This window comes from Ranitomeya imitator, chromosome 5 (genome assembly GCF_032444005.1).
Source record: "Ranitomeya imitator isolate aRanImi1 chromosome 5, aRanImi1.pri, whole genome shotgun sequence".
In the NCBI taxonomy this organism is placed as follows: Eukaryota; Metazoa; Chordata; class Amphibia; order Anura; family Dendrobatidae; genus Ranitomeya; species Ranitomeya imitator.
This window is the reverse complement of record NC_091286.1, coordinates 597,009,505-597,026,317: the sequence shown is the minus strand read 5'-3', so window position 1 is coordinate 597,026,317 and position 16,813 is coordinate 597,009,505. Positions and strand designations below refer to the sequence as shown.

Genomic DNA, 16,813 nt, shown 5'->3' with positions numbered 1-16,813 from the left:
ACCAACTGTCCTCTCCTATCTCAGTAGTCGGGAATCTTTTTTCACTGAATATGTATTTTCCCCATTGAATTGATTGATTTCTGATAACCTATATTACAGTGTTGCTTATTTTCCTATGTACTATTTGATTTATTAAGTAAAAAATAGAACAAATGTAACTCCTTAACCTCAGAGCTTTTTTCGTTTTTTTCATTTTCGTTTTTCGCTCCCCTTCTTTCCAGAGCCATAACTTTTTTATTTTTCTCTCAATATGGCCGTGTAAGGGCTTGTTTTTTTGTGGGACGAGTTGTTCCTTTGAACGATACACGACATGGTAAAACCAATGGTAACAGGAAACTGGAAAAAAATTCCAAGTGCGATGAAATTGCAAATAAAGTGCAGTCCCACACTAGTTTTTTGTTAGGCTTTTTTTGCTAAGTTCACTAAATGCTAAAACGGACCTGCCGTTATGGTTCTCCAGGTCATTACGAGTTCATAGACACCGAACACGTCTAAGTTCTCTTTTAGAGATAAAAAAAGGAACAGCACAACGTTTTAACTTATCTGCGGGTGCAAAGCCTTCAGGAAGCCCGTCCACCGGCTAACCTCAGTCCATAGATTCAAAAAAAAAAAAAAAATGGTAAAAAGAAAAATTTGCTAAAACCAATAAAAAAGAAAATAAAATTGCACATTTTCCGATACCCATAGCGTCTCCATTTTTCATGATCTGGGGTCGTTTGAGGGCTTATTTCTTGTGCGCCGAGCTGACGTTTTTAATTATACCACATTTGTGCAGATACATTCTTTTGATTGCCCGTTATTTCATCTTAATGCAATGTCGCGGCAACCAAAAACCCCCCCATAATTTTGGCATTTTGATTTTTTCTCTCACTACGCCATTTAGCAATCAGGTTAATCCGTTCTTTTTATTGATGGAGCCGGCGATTCTGAACGCAGCGATACCAAATATGTGTAGATTTGATTTTTTTGTTGTTTTATTTTGATTGGGACGAAACAAGGGTGATTTGAACTTTTATATTTTTTTAATTTTTTTAATAATTTTAAACAATTTTTTTTTTATTTTGACATGCTTCAATGGCCTCCATGGGAGGCTAGAAGTATCCACTACTCGATCGCCTCTGCTACGTACCTCCGGCCGCGCGGCTGGCAGCGCTTGTTAAATGCTGCTGTCAGAGTTTGACAGCCTTTAACTGGTTAATGGTTGCGGGTGGATCGCGATTCCGCTCATGCCCATTGCGGGCACATGTCGACTGTTGAAAACAGCTAACATGTGGCAGCTTTGAGGTGGGCTCACCGCTGGAGCCCACCTCAAAGCAGGGGAGACTGCCAGCTGACGTACTATCCCGTCAGCTGGCAGAAAGGGGTTAATACTTGATTGGCAGACTGATTTTTTTTTTTTTTATATATATATATTTTTATTTTCTACTTAAAAGGTATCTGTCACCAGAATTTTGCCGCCTATTCTGAGAGCAGCATGATGTAGAGACAGAGACCCTGATTCTAGCCATGAATAGCTTACTGGGATGATTGCTATAGCTTTGATAAAATCACTTATCAGAAGAACATGATCACTAGAGGACTTGTAAACCTGCTGCCAGGTAGTCCTCCATATTCATGAGCTCTGTATAACCACAACAGTGAGTGGCTGCTTTCTGCCTATGCACAGTATTCATAGCTGCCAATCAGTGATGTGGGTGGGGTTAAACAGAGCTCAGCGTTCAGTGAACTGTTAGTTTTGCAGCCGAGAAAACTGTGATTTTATCAAAAGTGCAGCAAGTGGATCAGTATGTGACACTGTGGGAATCAGGGTCTCTGCCCCTGCATTATGCTGAAATGGGAAAAATACTGGCAGATTCTCTTTACAAACCACCTTCTGGCAGAAAAACTTAATAAAAGAAGGGGTTTACCTTCTTTTTTTATTCTTTTGGACAATTTTGTTTTCTTCATTAGTCAAAAGTGGCCCAATTTTTCTAGGATAAATGACCCAAGAACATGTTGCTTCTTTTTCCATGTGAACAAAAAAAAAAAAAAACCTGGAAAAAACAGCACCTTGTGCACTATTATATATGTTTCCATTTGACAGCAATAAGAAGCTGATTCAGACAGTAGTTAAAGCGTCTTACATGTGGATTTTGGAGCTTTTACAAGACGGCTGGATGCTCTTCTAGTAACCAATGGCATTGTGGGTAATAAGAAATCTAGGACTAGAGCATGTGTAATTGGTCTCAAAAGTTTGAAATTGATGGACCTGTCTTTTTTTTTTTTTTTTTCCAACTTTTATAACTATGTAAATTGACTAGTTTGTCAAAAAGATTCTGAGGACCCTGATCTGGCATCCAGGCTGGTAATCTGTGGCATCTGAATTAGCAAATACCTCCAATTAGAAATGTAGTATAGTGCTTCTGATTAGCTATGTAACTTGCGTCATGTGCAGGCAGTGTAAGACCCTAGGTGTCCATGGTTATGACCTCTCATATAGTGAGTTAGACAACTCTTAGTGGTCATAACCATGGATACCTAAGCTAAAAATAAATAATAATAATCTTTATATAGCGCCAACATATTCCGCAGCGCTTTACAGTTTAACAGCTTCAAATACAACAGTCATAAGTAACCATGTTAACAATACAATAATTAAAGCAACACAAGACGACCCTGCTCATGAGAACTTACAATCTACAAAGCTACAAGCTACTGCAATGCCCTGCACATAGCGAATCTGAAGAACTATACTACATTTCTAATTGGAGGGATTTGCTAATATTATTATTTACACTTCCTACATATTGTGATAGAATCTTGAGGATGGGAATACCCACCACCACCACCACCTAAAGGTTACAGGTTGAGTTGATGGACAAGTGAGACTCCGAAGCATGGATGTGACTCATTCAGAACAAAGGCAAGCCACACAGGAGCTTCGAAATAAAGGGCCCCCTATTCCTAGTCTAGTCCTTCCATAATTAGTCATTGCTTGTAGCTAGGAGTGAATCACTCTGGTGTTATCTGATGTGTGTCCAGCACATGCCAGCTGTGCACTTGGTTGACTTCATGTGAATAAGTAATGTACATGATCATTACTATGGGATTCAGGCAATGGAAGCAGAGATGACTGTGAGTGATCTACGCGTCCCCCCAGGCCTTGTGCAGCCTGGCTGCTACCTGCAAGTTTACACAAGTCACCACCATAGTGGCTGGGCCTCCTAGAGATCGCATCCTCTGACCTTGCCCCATAGTAACTAGGCCTCCTAGAGATCGCATCCTGTGACCTTGCCCCATAGTAACTAGGCCTCCTAGAGGTTGCATCCTGTGACCTTGTCTCATAGTGGCTGGGCCTCTTAGAGGTCGCATCCTGTATCCTTGTCTCATAGTGGCTGGGCCTCCTAGAGGTCGCATCCTGTATCCTTGTCTCATAGTGGCTGGGCCTCCTAGAGGTCGCATCCTGTGACCTTGCCCCATAGTGGCTGGGCCTCCTAGAGATCGCATCCTGTATCCTTGCCCCATAGTGTCTGGGCCTCCTAGAGATCGCATCCTGTGACCTTGCCCCATAGTGGCTGGGCCTCCTAGAGATCGCATCCTGTATCCTTGCCCCATAGTGGCTGGGCCTCCTAGAGATCGCATCCTGTGACCTTGCCCCATAGTGGCTGGGCCTCCTAGAGATCGCATCCTGTATCCTTGCCCCATAGTGGCTGGGCCTCCTAGAGGTCGCATCCTGTGACCTTGCCCCATAGTGGCTGGGCCTCCTAGAGGTCGCATCCTGTATCCTTGCTCCATAGTGGCTGGGCCTCCTAGAGATCGCATCCTGTGACCTTGCCCCATAGTGGCTGGGCCTCCTAGAGGTCGCATCCTGTGACCTTGCCCCATAGTGACTGGGCCTCCAAGAGATCGCATCCTGTGAGTTTGCCCCATAGTGGCTGGGCCTCCTAGAGGTCGCATCCTGTATCCTTGCCCCATAGTGGCTGGGCCTCCTAGAGATCGCATCCTGTGACCTTGCCCCGTAGTGGCTGGGCCTCCTAGAGATCGCATCCTGTGACCTTGCCCCGTAGTGGCTGGGCCTCCTAGAGATCGCATCCTGTATCCTTGTCTCGTGGCTGAGCCTCCTAGAGGTCGCATCCTGTATCCTTGTCTCATAGTGGCTGGGCCTCCTAGAGGTCGCATCCTGTGACCTTGCCCCATAGTGGCTGGGCCTCCTAGAGATCGCATCCTGTGACCTTGCCCCATAGTGGCTGGGCCTCCTAGAGGTCGCATCCTGTGACCTTGCCCCATAGTGGCTGGGCCTCCTAGAGGTCGCATCTTGTGACCTTGCCCCATAGTCGCTGGGCCTCCTAGAGGTCGCATCCTGTATCCTTGTCTCATAGTGGCTGGGCCTCCTAGAGGTTGCATCCTGTGAGTTTGCCCCATAGTGGCTGGGCCTCATAGAGGTCGCATCCTGTGACCTTGCCCCATAGTGACTGGGCCTCCTAGAGATCGCATCCTGTGACCTTGCCCCATAGTGGCTGGGCCTCCTAGAGGTCGCATCCTGTGACCTTGCCCCATAGTGACTGGGCCTCCTAGAGATCGCATCCTGTGACCTTGCCCCGTAGTGGCTGGGCCTCCTAGAGATCGCATCCTGTATCCTTGTCTCATAGTGGCTGGGCCTCCTAGAGGTCGCATCCTGTGACCTTGTCTCATAGTGGCTGGGTCTCCTAGAGGTCGCATCCTGTATCCTTGTCTCATAGTGGCTGGGCCTCCTAGAGGTCGCATCCTGTGACCTTGTCTCATAGTGGCTGGGCCTCCTAGAGATCGCATCCTGTATCCTTGTCTCATAGTGGCTGGGCCTCCTAGAGATCGCATCCTGTGACCTTGCCCCATAGTGGCTGGGCCTCCTAGAGATCGCATCCTGTATCCTTGCCCCATAGTGGCTGGGCCTCCTAGAGGTCGCATCCTGTGACCTTGCCCCATAGTGGCTGGGCCTCCTAGAGGTCGCATCCTGTGACCTTGCCCCATAGTGGCTGGGCCTCCTAGAGGTCGCATCCTGTGACCTTGCCCCATAGTGGCTGGGCCTCCTAGAGGTCGCATCCTGTATCCTTGTCTCATAGTGGCTGGGCCTCCTAGAGGTCGCATCCTGTGACCTTGCCCCATAGTGGCTGGGCCTCCTAGAGATCGCATCCTGTGACCTTGCCCCATAGTGGCTGGGCCTCCTAGAGGTCGCATCCTGTATCCTTGCCCCATAGTGGCTGGGCCTCCTAGAGATCGCATCCTGTGACCTTGCCCCATAGTGGCTGGGCCTCCTAGAGATCGCATCCTGTGACCTTGCCCCATAGTGACTGGGCCTCCAAGAGATCGCATCCTGTGAGTTTGCCCCATAGTGGCTGGGCCTCCTAGAGGTCGCATCCTGTATCCTTGCCCCATAGTGGCTGGGCCTCCTAGAGATCGCATCCTGTGACCTTGCCCCGTAGTGGCTGGGCCTCCTAGAGATCGCATCCTGTGACCTTGCCCCGTAGTGGCTGGGCCTCCTAGAGATCGCATCCTGTATCCTTGTCTCGTGGCTGAGCCTCCTAGAGGTCGCATCCTGTATCCTTGTCTCATAGTGGCTGGGCCTCCTAGAGGTCGCATCCTGTGACCTTGCCCCATAGTGGCTGGGCCTCCTAGAGATCGCATCCTATGACCTTGCCCCATAGTGACTGGGCCTCCTAGAGATCGCATCCTGTGAGTTTGCCCCATAGTGGCTGGGCGTCCTAGAGATCGCATCCTGTGACCTTGCCCCATAGTGGCTGGGCCTCCTAGAGGTCGCATCCTGTGACCTTGCCCCATAGTGGCTGGGCCTCCTAGAGATCGCATCCTGTGACCTTGCCCCATAGTGGCTGGGCCTCCTAGAGGTCGCATCCTGTGACCTTGCCCCATAGTGGCTGGGCCTCCTAGAGATCGCATCCTGTATCCTTGCCCCATAGTGGCTGGGCCTCCTAGAGGTCGCATCCTGTGACCTTGCCCCATAGTGGCTGGGCCTCCTAGAGGTCGCATCCTGTGACCTTGCCCCATAGTGGCTGGGCCTCCTAGAGGTCGCATCCTGTGACCTTGTCTCATAGTGGCTGGGCCTCCTAGAGGTCGCATCCTGTGACCTTGCCCCATAGTGGCTGGGCCTCCTAGAGGTCGCATCCTGTGACCTTGCCCAGGCTCCTCGTACCCCCTTCCTGAACAAACACTTGTCATATATCATGGCTGGGCTGTTTAATAGGTTTTCCTCCTAACCTCTTCCGGGCCATGCCCTTGGTCACTATTTCTGTCCCAAAATGTCTATAAAGCAGGCATTGGAGATTATAGGCCCAGTTTACCATTTGTTGGGGGTTAAGTATTTTATCATTTTTTGGCTGGTCATTGTATGAATAATTTAGTACAAAAAGTATTTGCAATTTTCAAACTTTTAATTTTTGGACCCTTAAATCAGAGAGTGGTGCCACACAAAATAGTTAATAAATAGTTAATAAATAACATTTCCCAGATGTCAACTTTACATCAGCTCAAGTTTGGAAACATATTTTTTTTTTTGTTAGGACGTTATAAGGGTTAAAAGTTGACCAGCAATTTCTCATTTTTCCAACAAAATTTACAAAACCAATTTTTTTAGGGGCCACCTCACATTTGAAGTGAGTTTGGGAGGTCAATATATTAGAAAATACCCAAAAGTGACACCATTCTAAAAACTGCACCCCTCATGGTGCACAAAACCACATTCAAGAAGCTTATTAACTCTTCAGGTGCTTCACGAGAACTAAAGCAATGTGGTTAAAGCAGTGTGGTGTGGAAGGAAAAAATGAACGTTTTACTTTATTAAAAAAAAAATAAATAAATAAAAAAAATTACTTTGGAACCAATTTTTTTTTTTATTTTCACAATGGTATCAGGAGAAAATGGACCACAAAATTTGTTGGGCAATTTCTCCTGAGCACGCCGATACCCCGTACATGGGGGAAAGCGACTGTTTATGCACATGGCAGGGCTCAGAAGGAGGGAGCACCATTTGACTTTTTGAAAACAAAATTAGCTGGAATCAATGATGGCTGCCATGTCGCGTTTGGAGACCCATTGATGTACTTAAACAGTGTAAACCCTGCAATTCTAACTCCAACCCTAACACAGCCTTAGCCCCAACCCTAACATAACCTTAGCCCCAACCGTAACTCTAGTTCCAACCCCACCCCGTAGAACCTACCCCAGCCCTAACCCCAGCCTCAACCCTAGCCCAACCCTAACGGGAAAATGGAAATAAATGCTTTTTATTTTATTTATTTATTTTTTTTACCTAACTAAGGGGGTGATTAAAGGGGAGGTTGATTTATTATTTATTTTATTTTGATCACTGTTTTGATCTATCACAGTGATCAATATGAACCAATAGGAAACATTTGCTATTGGTGCCGGCCGGGAGATCTTGGCGAGCGCACTGCGCATGCGCCCACCATTTTCTTACCGGAAGAAGAGGCCGACGGCCAGGGTATGCAGGAGGGTCCTGGGACACTGGAGGTACCGGGGGGAAGCTTGGGGGACCCCATTTATCTCTCCTCTGATGTGCTAGGTCATATCAGAGGAGAGAGAAATTAAATGTGAAATCTGACTTTTTTTTTGTTTGCCGTTATTCGGTGAATAACGGTGATCGCAACACTGGGGTCTGTTAAAAAACAAAAACAAAAAAAAAACAATCCGAATCATGTTCTCCTGGGTGTCGGTAGCCGTGACCCCAGAGAATTTCCGACTCTGGGGGCCCTATAAACTTATTTCTCAGCGCCGTTAAAAAGTGGCGCTGAGGAATAAGTAAAAACCAAGTAAATCTTTCTGGATGAAGGTGGATTAGTGTCAGCTAACATGAAAAGACCCAAATATTGAGTAGATATAAAATATAACTTAATATTAATAAAAAAAAAAAAATCTTTGTCTTCACCGATGAGCCTAGGTGGTGGCATCCACGTATACAAGTTTGGCATAGGTTTATCGATGATATATTTGTTATTTGGCATAGCACTGAGGCTGATTTCCTTAGGTTCATTAAGGATCTCAATGTGAACACCATAGGCCTGAGGTAGGTACTGATTCCCTACCTTTCCTGGATGTCCTCATTCTCAAAAATGATGGTGGTCTGGATACTCAAATCTATTGTAATTTGTAAACCTAGCAGTACCATTAGTTCACTTAGATGGGATAGCCATCATCCGTTACCTTTAAAACGTGGATCCCTAAGGACAGTTTTTGAGGCTGAGGAGGAACTTCTCCAACATGGATGATTTTCACAGGCAAGCCATAGACATGAGTGCCAGATTTGATGATGAGGGGTACCTGAGGCATTGGGTTGAATTCGCTTTTCAACATGCTCTCTCCAGATTGCTCCAAACTTGCATAACACTCACGGAAAATGCCCCAGAACATACTCGTATCATTGGCAGAAGTGTCATGAGAGTTCTAAATAAACATTGGGAGATTCTGACTGCTGATCCTGATTTGATGGCCCTCGCGGCCCTTATCATGGCCCTTATCATGGCGGGTGTCCCTCCATGAATATTTCTGTATCATGTTTGATTTGCAGCGTGAATATTGAACATCAAATAGAGGCATACTCGGCGCCATCTTTGAGGAGCCCTGCCACATTTATAACATTTTGGCTATGTTCACTCTTTATTTTTTAGGGCTGCGGATTTTTCCGCAGCGGATTTCAGAAATCCGCAGGTGAAAGGCACTGTGTTTTACCTGCGGATCTACCGCAGATTTACTGCAGTTTTTATGCGGAATTTGTGCGGATTCCTATTATGGAGCAGGTGTAAACCGCAGCGGAATCCGCCCAAAGAATTGACATGCTGCGGAATGTAACCCGCTGCGTTTCCGCGCCTTTTTTTCCGCAGCATGGCCCTGCGGATTGCGGTTTCCATAGGTTTACATTGTACTGTAAACGCATGCAAAGCTGCTGCCAACCACCACTGTACAGGCAGGGCTCAGCGTAGGTACAGGTCAGTGGGGCACACTTATCTCACACTTTTTAGTGTATCACTGTTTATTAGGCATGGCGATTCGCCCTTTTTCACTGACCTGCTATATGGCTGCACTAGTTTTCTTTCTGACCTTTACTATTGGGTACTGTCCTCATATGTTATGAATGTGGGCATAATAGGACAGCAGGGTCAGTCCTCGTTGAGCGGGGGCGCCATTCTCGTATAGGGTGCCCACCTAGGCAGGTAGCCATTCAGGTCAGGGTTTATCTATAGGGTGTAGTAATGTTGTTTGTATATTCTGAGGAATAGATACCCTTAACTGCCTCCGTTAAAAGGCGTAGCGGCGGCCATTAATGGGTTAAAGTTGCAATTGATGAATCAGCCGAAAACATTTGGTATCCCCGGACAGCACCCACAATGTCAAATAGACTTGAAAAAAGGCACAAGGTAAATGTCTAAAGTGTCAAAGAAGAAAGGGCAGACCCCCCTCCCCCAAAAAGAAATAAAAAATAAAGGAGCAAATGTAATAATGAACCCGGCCCCAAATCTTTTCATTACTTTGCATTTTAGACAACTAAACAATCTGTGCACTACAAGTCCCAGCATTGCTAGGGCTGCTGTGCATGGTGGCAGGGTGTGCACACTCGTTCTGTAAGTGTCCGCAGTCCTATAAATCCTCCTCAGGTCCTTGTTCTTCTTCTCTGACTGGTTTCAGGGTTTTCCATGATTTTCCTATTCTCCCTCTCTCCAGCTCAGCACCAGCCCCAGGGGGAGGGGAGGCTCACACTGCGGCCATGATTCGGTATCCTTAGGGTTAAGGCTGAGGCAGGATAGGCTGGAGGACTGGCTGTTTGTGTAGGAAGGGCCGGGTCATGTGACTCTTCTCCCCCACCCCAGGGCCAGGAAGCTCCAGGCTGGGCTCCAGAGGAGAAGAAGGCGCCTACAGAGAGGACAGCATGGAGCTGCCCAACTTCTTCAAACACTGGTTCAGTAAGTTGCTATCCTGTGCAGAGCGCCCCCATTGTAGTCTCTGCTTCCTGAGGGCTAGTGGGTGAGCGCTGTCCCTGGTGCAGGTGACATGCTCGTGTAGACGGTGCCTTCACCTCTGTTGGGGGTAGTGTCAGATTATCTCCATGGTTCTGTGCAGTAACTGAAGGGTTAAAGGCACTCAGGCAGAAACAACTCTGTATTTTGGCCTATTGACTGCTCCTGTGTGGGATACTGCTGGCTGTGTAACCCTGCCGCCCTCCATCTGTTATGGAACTACAACTCCCAGCCTGTGGCTGTCTGAGCATGCTGAGAGATAAGTTTCACAGAGGCGAGAGCCTTTCACAGTGAAGAGCTATCAGTCTGGTTTAATGCGTCTTCCAAACCTAGGATCCAGGTGGTCAGTGGCCCCTAGCACTGGGGCAGGGGCTGTCTACTTCCCGGGGAGGGATTTAGAAAAGCTGCTGTAAATGGTAAAGTAGAGCAGTTATCTGGTACTTCTGTGGCACTGCTGTGGGTAGGCGGCGGCCTCTGTGGTACTGCTGTGGGCAGCTTCTGTGGTACTGCCGTGGGCAGCTTCTGTGGTACTGCCGTGGGCAGCTTCTGTGGTACTGCCGTGGGCAGCTTCTGTGGTACTGCTGTGGGCAGCTTCTGTGGTACTGCTGTGGGCAGCTTCTGTGGTACTGCCGTGGGCAGCTTCTGTGGTACTGCCGTGGGCAGCTTCTGTGGTACTGCCGTGGGCAGCTTCTGTGGTACTGCCGTGGGCAGCTTCTGTGGTACTGCCGTGGGCAGCTTCTGTGGTACTGCTGTGGGCAGCTTCTGTGGTACTGCTGTGGGCAGCTTCTGTGGTACTGCTGTGGGCAGCTTCTGTGGTACTGCTGTGGGCAGTTGAGTGGCTTCTGTGGCACTGCTGTGGGCAGGCGAATGGCTTCTGTGGCACCGCTGTGGGCAGGCGAGTGGCTTCTGTGGCACCGCTGTGGGCAGGCGAGTGGTTTCTGTGGTACTACTGTGGGCAAGCGAGTGGCTTCTGTGGCACCGCTGTGGGCAGGCGAGTGGTTTCTGTGGCACTACTGTGGGCAGGCGAGTGGTTTCTGTGGCACTACTGTGGGCAGGCGAGTGGCTTCTGTGGCACCGCTGTGGGCAGGCGAGTGGCTTCTGTGGCACCGCTGTGGGCAGGCGAGTGGCTTCTGTGGCACCGCTGTGGGCAGGCGAGTGGTTTCTGTGGCACTACTGTGGGCAGGCGAGTGGCTTCTGTGGCACCGCTGTGGGCAGGCGAGTGGCTTCTGTGGCACCGCTGTGGGCAGGCGAGTGGCTTCTGTGGCACCGCTGTGGGCAGGCGAGTGGTTTCTGTGGCACTACTGTGGGCAGGCGAGTGGCTTCTGTGGCACCGCTGTGGGCAGGCGAGTGGCTTCTGTGGCACCACTTTGGGCAGGCGAGTGGCTTCTGTGGCACAGCTTTGGGTAGGTGCTGCTGTGGGCATAGTGTCAGGTGGAAGGCTTCTGGAGTGCCACTGTGAGCAGCCAGTCTGGTGAGGGGCTTCTATGGCCCCGCTGACTGCAGCCAGTCAGGTGGGCAGCGTCTGTGGTACCATTGTGAGCAGCCAGTCAGGCGGGCGGCTTTTGGGGCCCTGTTGCAGGCAGCCAGTCAGGCGGGCGGCTTCCATGGTGCCACTGTTTCAGTACTTTTTCTTTTCACCTGCTTCAGTAACTCTCACCCTGGTAAAGGGCAGGACAAACAACCATCTTTAAGGAAAGGTTAAAAAAAAAAATTGGTCCTGAGAGGGGGGGGGGGGGGGGGGTCTAAATATTGTGGCGATTAAATAGAAAACCAACCTAACGCTCAGGCACCTACACGAAAGTTGTGATATGAAAGCCAAAAAGCCGACCCCACTCTGCTCCATCTGCTGAGCGAAGTGTGCTTTTCCTGCAGTCACACCGGGATAAGGTGCGGCGCCTCCTCCCAGCTTGTGTCATGGCAGCTTGTCACCAGCACAGACCATTAATGCTGCTGTACTCCGGTACTTCTAGTCAGACCGGCGACGACACTTAGAACAATGCTGGGTCTCAAGGCTCCGGAGGGAAATGGATGTGGAGTCCGCCCTCCTGGCAGGATTAGGAGGCACAGAGAAGGGGTTAAGCAGGTTGAGTCTTTCTCTTTTGGGATTAAGAGCTTTCTGCTTCTTCCAGGTCGCAGTAACACAGAGCTGCTGTCGGAAGTTGTTCCCAGATTAGTATTGTAGTCCCGTCTACACATTTCATGGCAGCTGCTAACATTTACCGTATGATGAAATTCTCCCAACTTCTGATCAGTTCGGAGACTTCCATAGTCACTAACGAGTGGTCAGAACTGTGCGCTGTGGACACAATGGACGTGCCAGATCTGCGATGAGGAAGCAGACTGGAATTAATGTCTGGAGTTAATGGGGGTTTTGTTTTGCGCCCTGTAAAGAAGTGAGAAAACTAGTGATGAGACTGAGCCTGTATTCATCACTGGTAGCCACTGATGAGAATTTATTGCCACCGATTTCTTGACTGCTAATAAGGGTTTACTTTACTACAACTTTCTAACATATTTTTCTTTAATTCTTTGCCATTTTCCAAAGGTTTGTTTGCTTTCTGACTGCGCATACATACGTTGCCAGTCCTGTTCTCATTTATGTATTGCCACCAGTCGGTGCAGTGCTTGGGCCTCCATACTCATTAGATGAAAGTTTGTCAGCCCCACTGGGAAAGTTTTTGTTCTGTGTACTGTCCCACCATGCCTCCATCTTGACATACTGTTCTCATTCACCAACTCCCTGCTAACACATCTGCATACCCCCATCCACCACACTACCAACGCTCCCACCTCTCTATACTTTGCCCTCTTAGGGTATGTGTCCACGTTCAGGATTGCATCAGGATTTGGTCAGGATTTTATGCAGGTAAAATTCTGACCAAATCTGCACCCGAGGTCACTGGCAGGTTACCTGCGCAGTCCTTGCGTTTTTTCTGCAATGTAAGGACATGCTGCGTTCTTAAAAGACGCGCCGCATGTCCGTTTCCACGGGTCTGCCGCATGCGTCTTTTACTGCATAGTGGAGACGGGATTTCATGAAATCCCCTCCACTATGCTTTAACATCTGGATGCTACGTTTTTAACGCAGCGTCAAACACGCAGCGTTTCCTGAACGTGGAAGCATATCCTTACACTTTATGCCAGCTGCACACTGCCTGAACCATACTGTGGCTGCTCCTCACACTAACACCCCCTTACCAACCAGAAACGTCCACCATCCCACTTCTCCATATTGTCTACCCATGCTCCCACTTCTCCATACTGTCCCCCGCCACTTTTTCATCTTTGTACTGCACCCTCTCACACTTCACCATCTGCACTGTTTCCACCATACTTTGCCCTCCAACACCCTACATTTACAATTAAGGTCCCTATAAGCTTGGGCTCCATAGATCGCTTACCTTCCCCACTTTATGTTGCCTGAGGTGTGCCAGTGGCGGGCTGAGGTGTGCCAGCGGTGGGCTGAGGTGTACCGGCGGGCTCAGGTGTGCCAGCGGCGGGCTGAGGTGTGTCGGGAGCTGATGAGCCCTTTTCTGCCCATGTCCTGGCAGGCTTGTCTTCTAACATATTCGCACTTGAGATATGCCAATACAAATGAATGCAGAAAGGGAACCTGTCTACTAACAGTTCTCCTGGTGGGCCTTTCGAAATCCTTTGGTGGGCCACATGTTGGGTAGATGTGGATTGTGTAAGGTGGAGACAGGAGAGAGCGGTGTCTTCCTAATGAATGTTGATCCGACATGTCTCATTTGTATGGTCAGCTTATGGTTCTGGCCACGTCTATATTAAAGCCTCTGTCACAGTTCCCATCAACTTTTCTAAGAAGTCTTGGTGATTCATAATGTCATGGAGTGTGGTAGGAAATCTATAATGCTTAGATCTCTGACCCTGCAGACATGTTTTTTCCTATGTATCTGAGCTCCAGTAAAACGTCAGTAAGCCTGTCAGACCCAACTGTTTGTCAATTATATCCACTTAAAGGGATTTTACCAAGTTTGGAAGTTATGGATAACTTTTGCATAGCTGGGGATCAGATTGGTGGGACCCCACCGCTCCTGAGAACGGCCTCTGAGGAGCCCTGTCTGATTAGTGCTTAGATGAAGCATGTGGTGCTCTGATCCATTCATTTTCAGTGTGACTGTCGGAGATTTAGCCAGAGTCTAAAGACCCCCCATTCATACTGGATAAAAGTTGGCATAATGCACTGTTTGGTGGGACTGGTCAATCATCTGATGGGTATAGAGGCCTCATGATCATCCCATATGGATCTTGTAGCTAAAACATAAACCACAGACTCTTGTTTTCAGTGATGCCCTGCTGACATTGGGGTCTGCTGGGGACTTCTTCCTCTCTGCCCAGTGAAAAGACGTTAACGTTTGGCCGAAGCGAGCGCTAATATGTACGGTAGGGTCAAACTAGTGTTGGACGGGCTGACATCCATCTCATGTGTATGTCCAGCTTGAGTCTACAGTCATGGACAAAAATTTTGAGAATGAGACAAATATTAATTTTTCCAAAGTCTACTGCTTCATTTTTTCTAATGGCAATTTGCATATACTCCTGAATGTCAGAGTGATCAGCTTAACAGCAATTACTGTACTTGCAAAGTCAATATTTGCCCAGAAAATGAACTTTAACCCCCAAAACACATTTCAACATGATTGCAGTCCTGCCTTAAAAGGAGCAGCTAACATCGTTTTAGTGATTGATCCATTAACACAGGTGTGGGTGTTGATGAGGACAGGGCTGGCGATCAATCAGTCATGATTAAGTAAGAATGACATCACTGGACACTTTAAAAGGAGGCTGGTGCTTGGTATCATTGTTTCTCTTCAGTTAACCATGGTTATCTCTGAAGAAACACGTGCAGCCATCATTGCACTGCACAAAAATGGCCTAATAGGGAAGAGTATCGCAGCTACAAAGATTGCACCTCAGTCAACAATCTATCGCATCATCAAGAACTTCAAGGAGAGAGCTTCCATTGTTGTCAAAAAGGCTCCAGGGCACCCAAGAAAGACCAGCAAGCGCCAGGACCGTATCTTAAAATTGTTTTAGCTGCGGGATCGGACTACCAGCAGTGCCGAGCTTGCTCAGGAATGGCAGCAGGCTGGTGTGAGTGCTTCTGCACGCACTGTGAGGCCGAGACTCTTTGAGCAAGGCCTGGTTTCAAGGAGGGCAGCAAAGAAGCCACTTCTCTCCAGAAAAAACATCAGGGACCGACTGATATTCTGCAAAAGGTACAGGGAGTGGACTGCTGAGGACTGGGGCAAAGTCATTTTCTCTGATGAATCCCCTTTTCGATTGTTTGGGACATCTGGAAAACAGCTTATTCGGAGAAGAAGAGGTGAGCGCTACCACCAGTCTTGTCTCATGCCAACTGTAAAGCATCCTGAAACCATTCATGTGTGGGGTTGCTTCTCAGCCAAGGGAATCGGCTCACTCACAGTCTTGCCTAAAAATACAGCCATAAATAAAGAATTGTACCAGAATGTCCTCCAAGAGCAACTTCTCCCAACCATACAAGAGCAGTTTGGCGCCCAACAATGCCTTTTCCAGCATGATGGAGCACCTTGCCATAAAGCAAAGGTGATAACTAAATGGCTCATGGAACAAAACATAGAGATTTTGGGTCCATGGCCTGGAAACTCCCCAGATCTTAATCCCATTGAGAACTTGTGGTCAATCATCAAGAGACGGGTGGACAAACAAAAACCAACAAATTCTGTCAAAATGCAAGCATTGATTATGCAAGAATGGACTGCTATCAGTCAGGATTTGGTCCAGAAGTTGATTGAGAGCATGCCAGGAAGAATTACAGAGGTCTTGAAGAAGAAGGGGCAACACTGCAAATATTGACTTGCTGCATTATCTCATTCTAACTGTCAATATAACCTATTGGTACTCATAATATGATTGCAATTATATTTCTGTATGTGATATAAACCTCAGACAAACACTAATAAAAACCAGAGGGCAGCAGATCATGTGAAAATATAATTTTGGTGTCATTCTCAAAAATTTTGGCCATGACTGTAGTTTGTCATTTTCCTGGTTTGTAGATTTTTTGAGTGGGGTTTGTTAACTTTATGTTGCTCGTACACCCTAGATCAAAGTTTGTTTTCAGTGGGGTGAGCGGAGTAAGCCTCTGATATAAAGCTCCGGCTGCTGATTGCAGCCCCACATAGAACTGTTGGGGCAGAGGAGGCATTTAGGCCACTTTTGGTGATTGGTGGGGGGATTGTTCAACTTTAATCTGAGGTGTATGGTGAGCTGTATTCAGATTCTGGATTTCAGGCCTTTCCCTTTCAGGGCGTGCATGGAAAGGAAAAGTGCAGCACCGCTACGCTTTTGGTCATCATTCCTCACGGCGCACGTCTATGAATGTGCTACTAGTAGAATTTTCTTTTATTATTGCTCTGTAAGGAGCACACAAATATAACAAGTAGTAAAGAATGGAAATAACCTCATCTGTTACTTCTCACTTATTTATCTTGGTAACAGGAAGCATCTGCTGGCTGCAGGAAAGGAGTTACAATGTGGCATCCCTCAGCTGGGACAATGAATGGCCCCTGATTGAGGGAGGACTCCATTATCACATAGTAGATTTCCTCCCTGATGTTTGAAGCATCAGTATGGACTCATAATGGAGAAAACTGGGACCAACACTCAAACTAGAGATCACGGAAATTCCATTTTTTAATCTTTATCCATTGTAAGCCACCTCCAGTAGTACATGGGGGACTCCTATATGCAGACAGTGGTGTGTTTCCCCCCAGCATCTTGTGTATTTTGTTTTCTGTGAATTATGTTTC

At 47.8% G+C, this 16,813-nt stretch overlaps 1 protein-coding gene across 3 annotated transcripts in view; it reads left to right on the top strand.

Annotated features, from left to right (window-relative positions):
* Nucleotides 1-16,813, top strand: part of NCK1 (NCK adaptor protein 1) — a 167,096-nt gene that overhangs the window by 114,657 nt on the left and 35,626 nt on the right. Inside the window, exon 1 of one of the 3 annotated variants that reach the window (XM_069727950.1) lies at nucleotides 9,857-9,944. The exons of the other annotated variants lie outside the window; for them this stretch is intronic. Within the exon in view, the coding sequence (XP_069584051.1) occupies nucleotides 9,911-9,944 (34 nt within the window). The 5' untranslated portion in view covers nucleotides 9,857-9,910. Of the gene's footprint in view, nucleotides 1-9,856; nucleotides 9,945-16,813 lie in introns of those variants that run through there. 3 annotated transcript variants of the gene reach the window in all.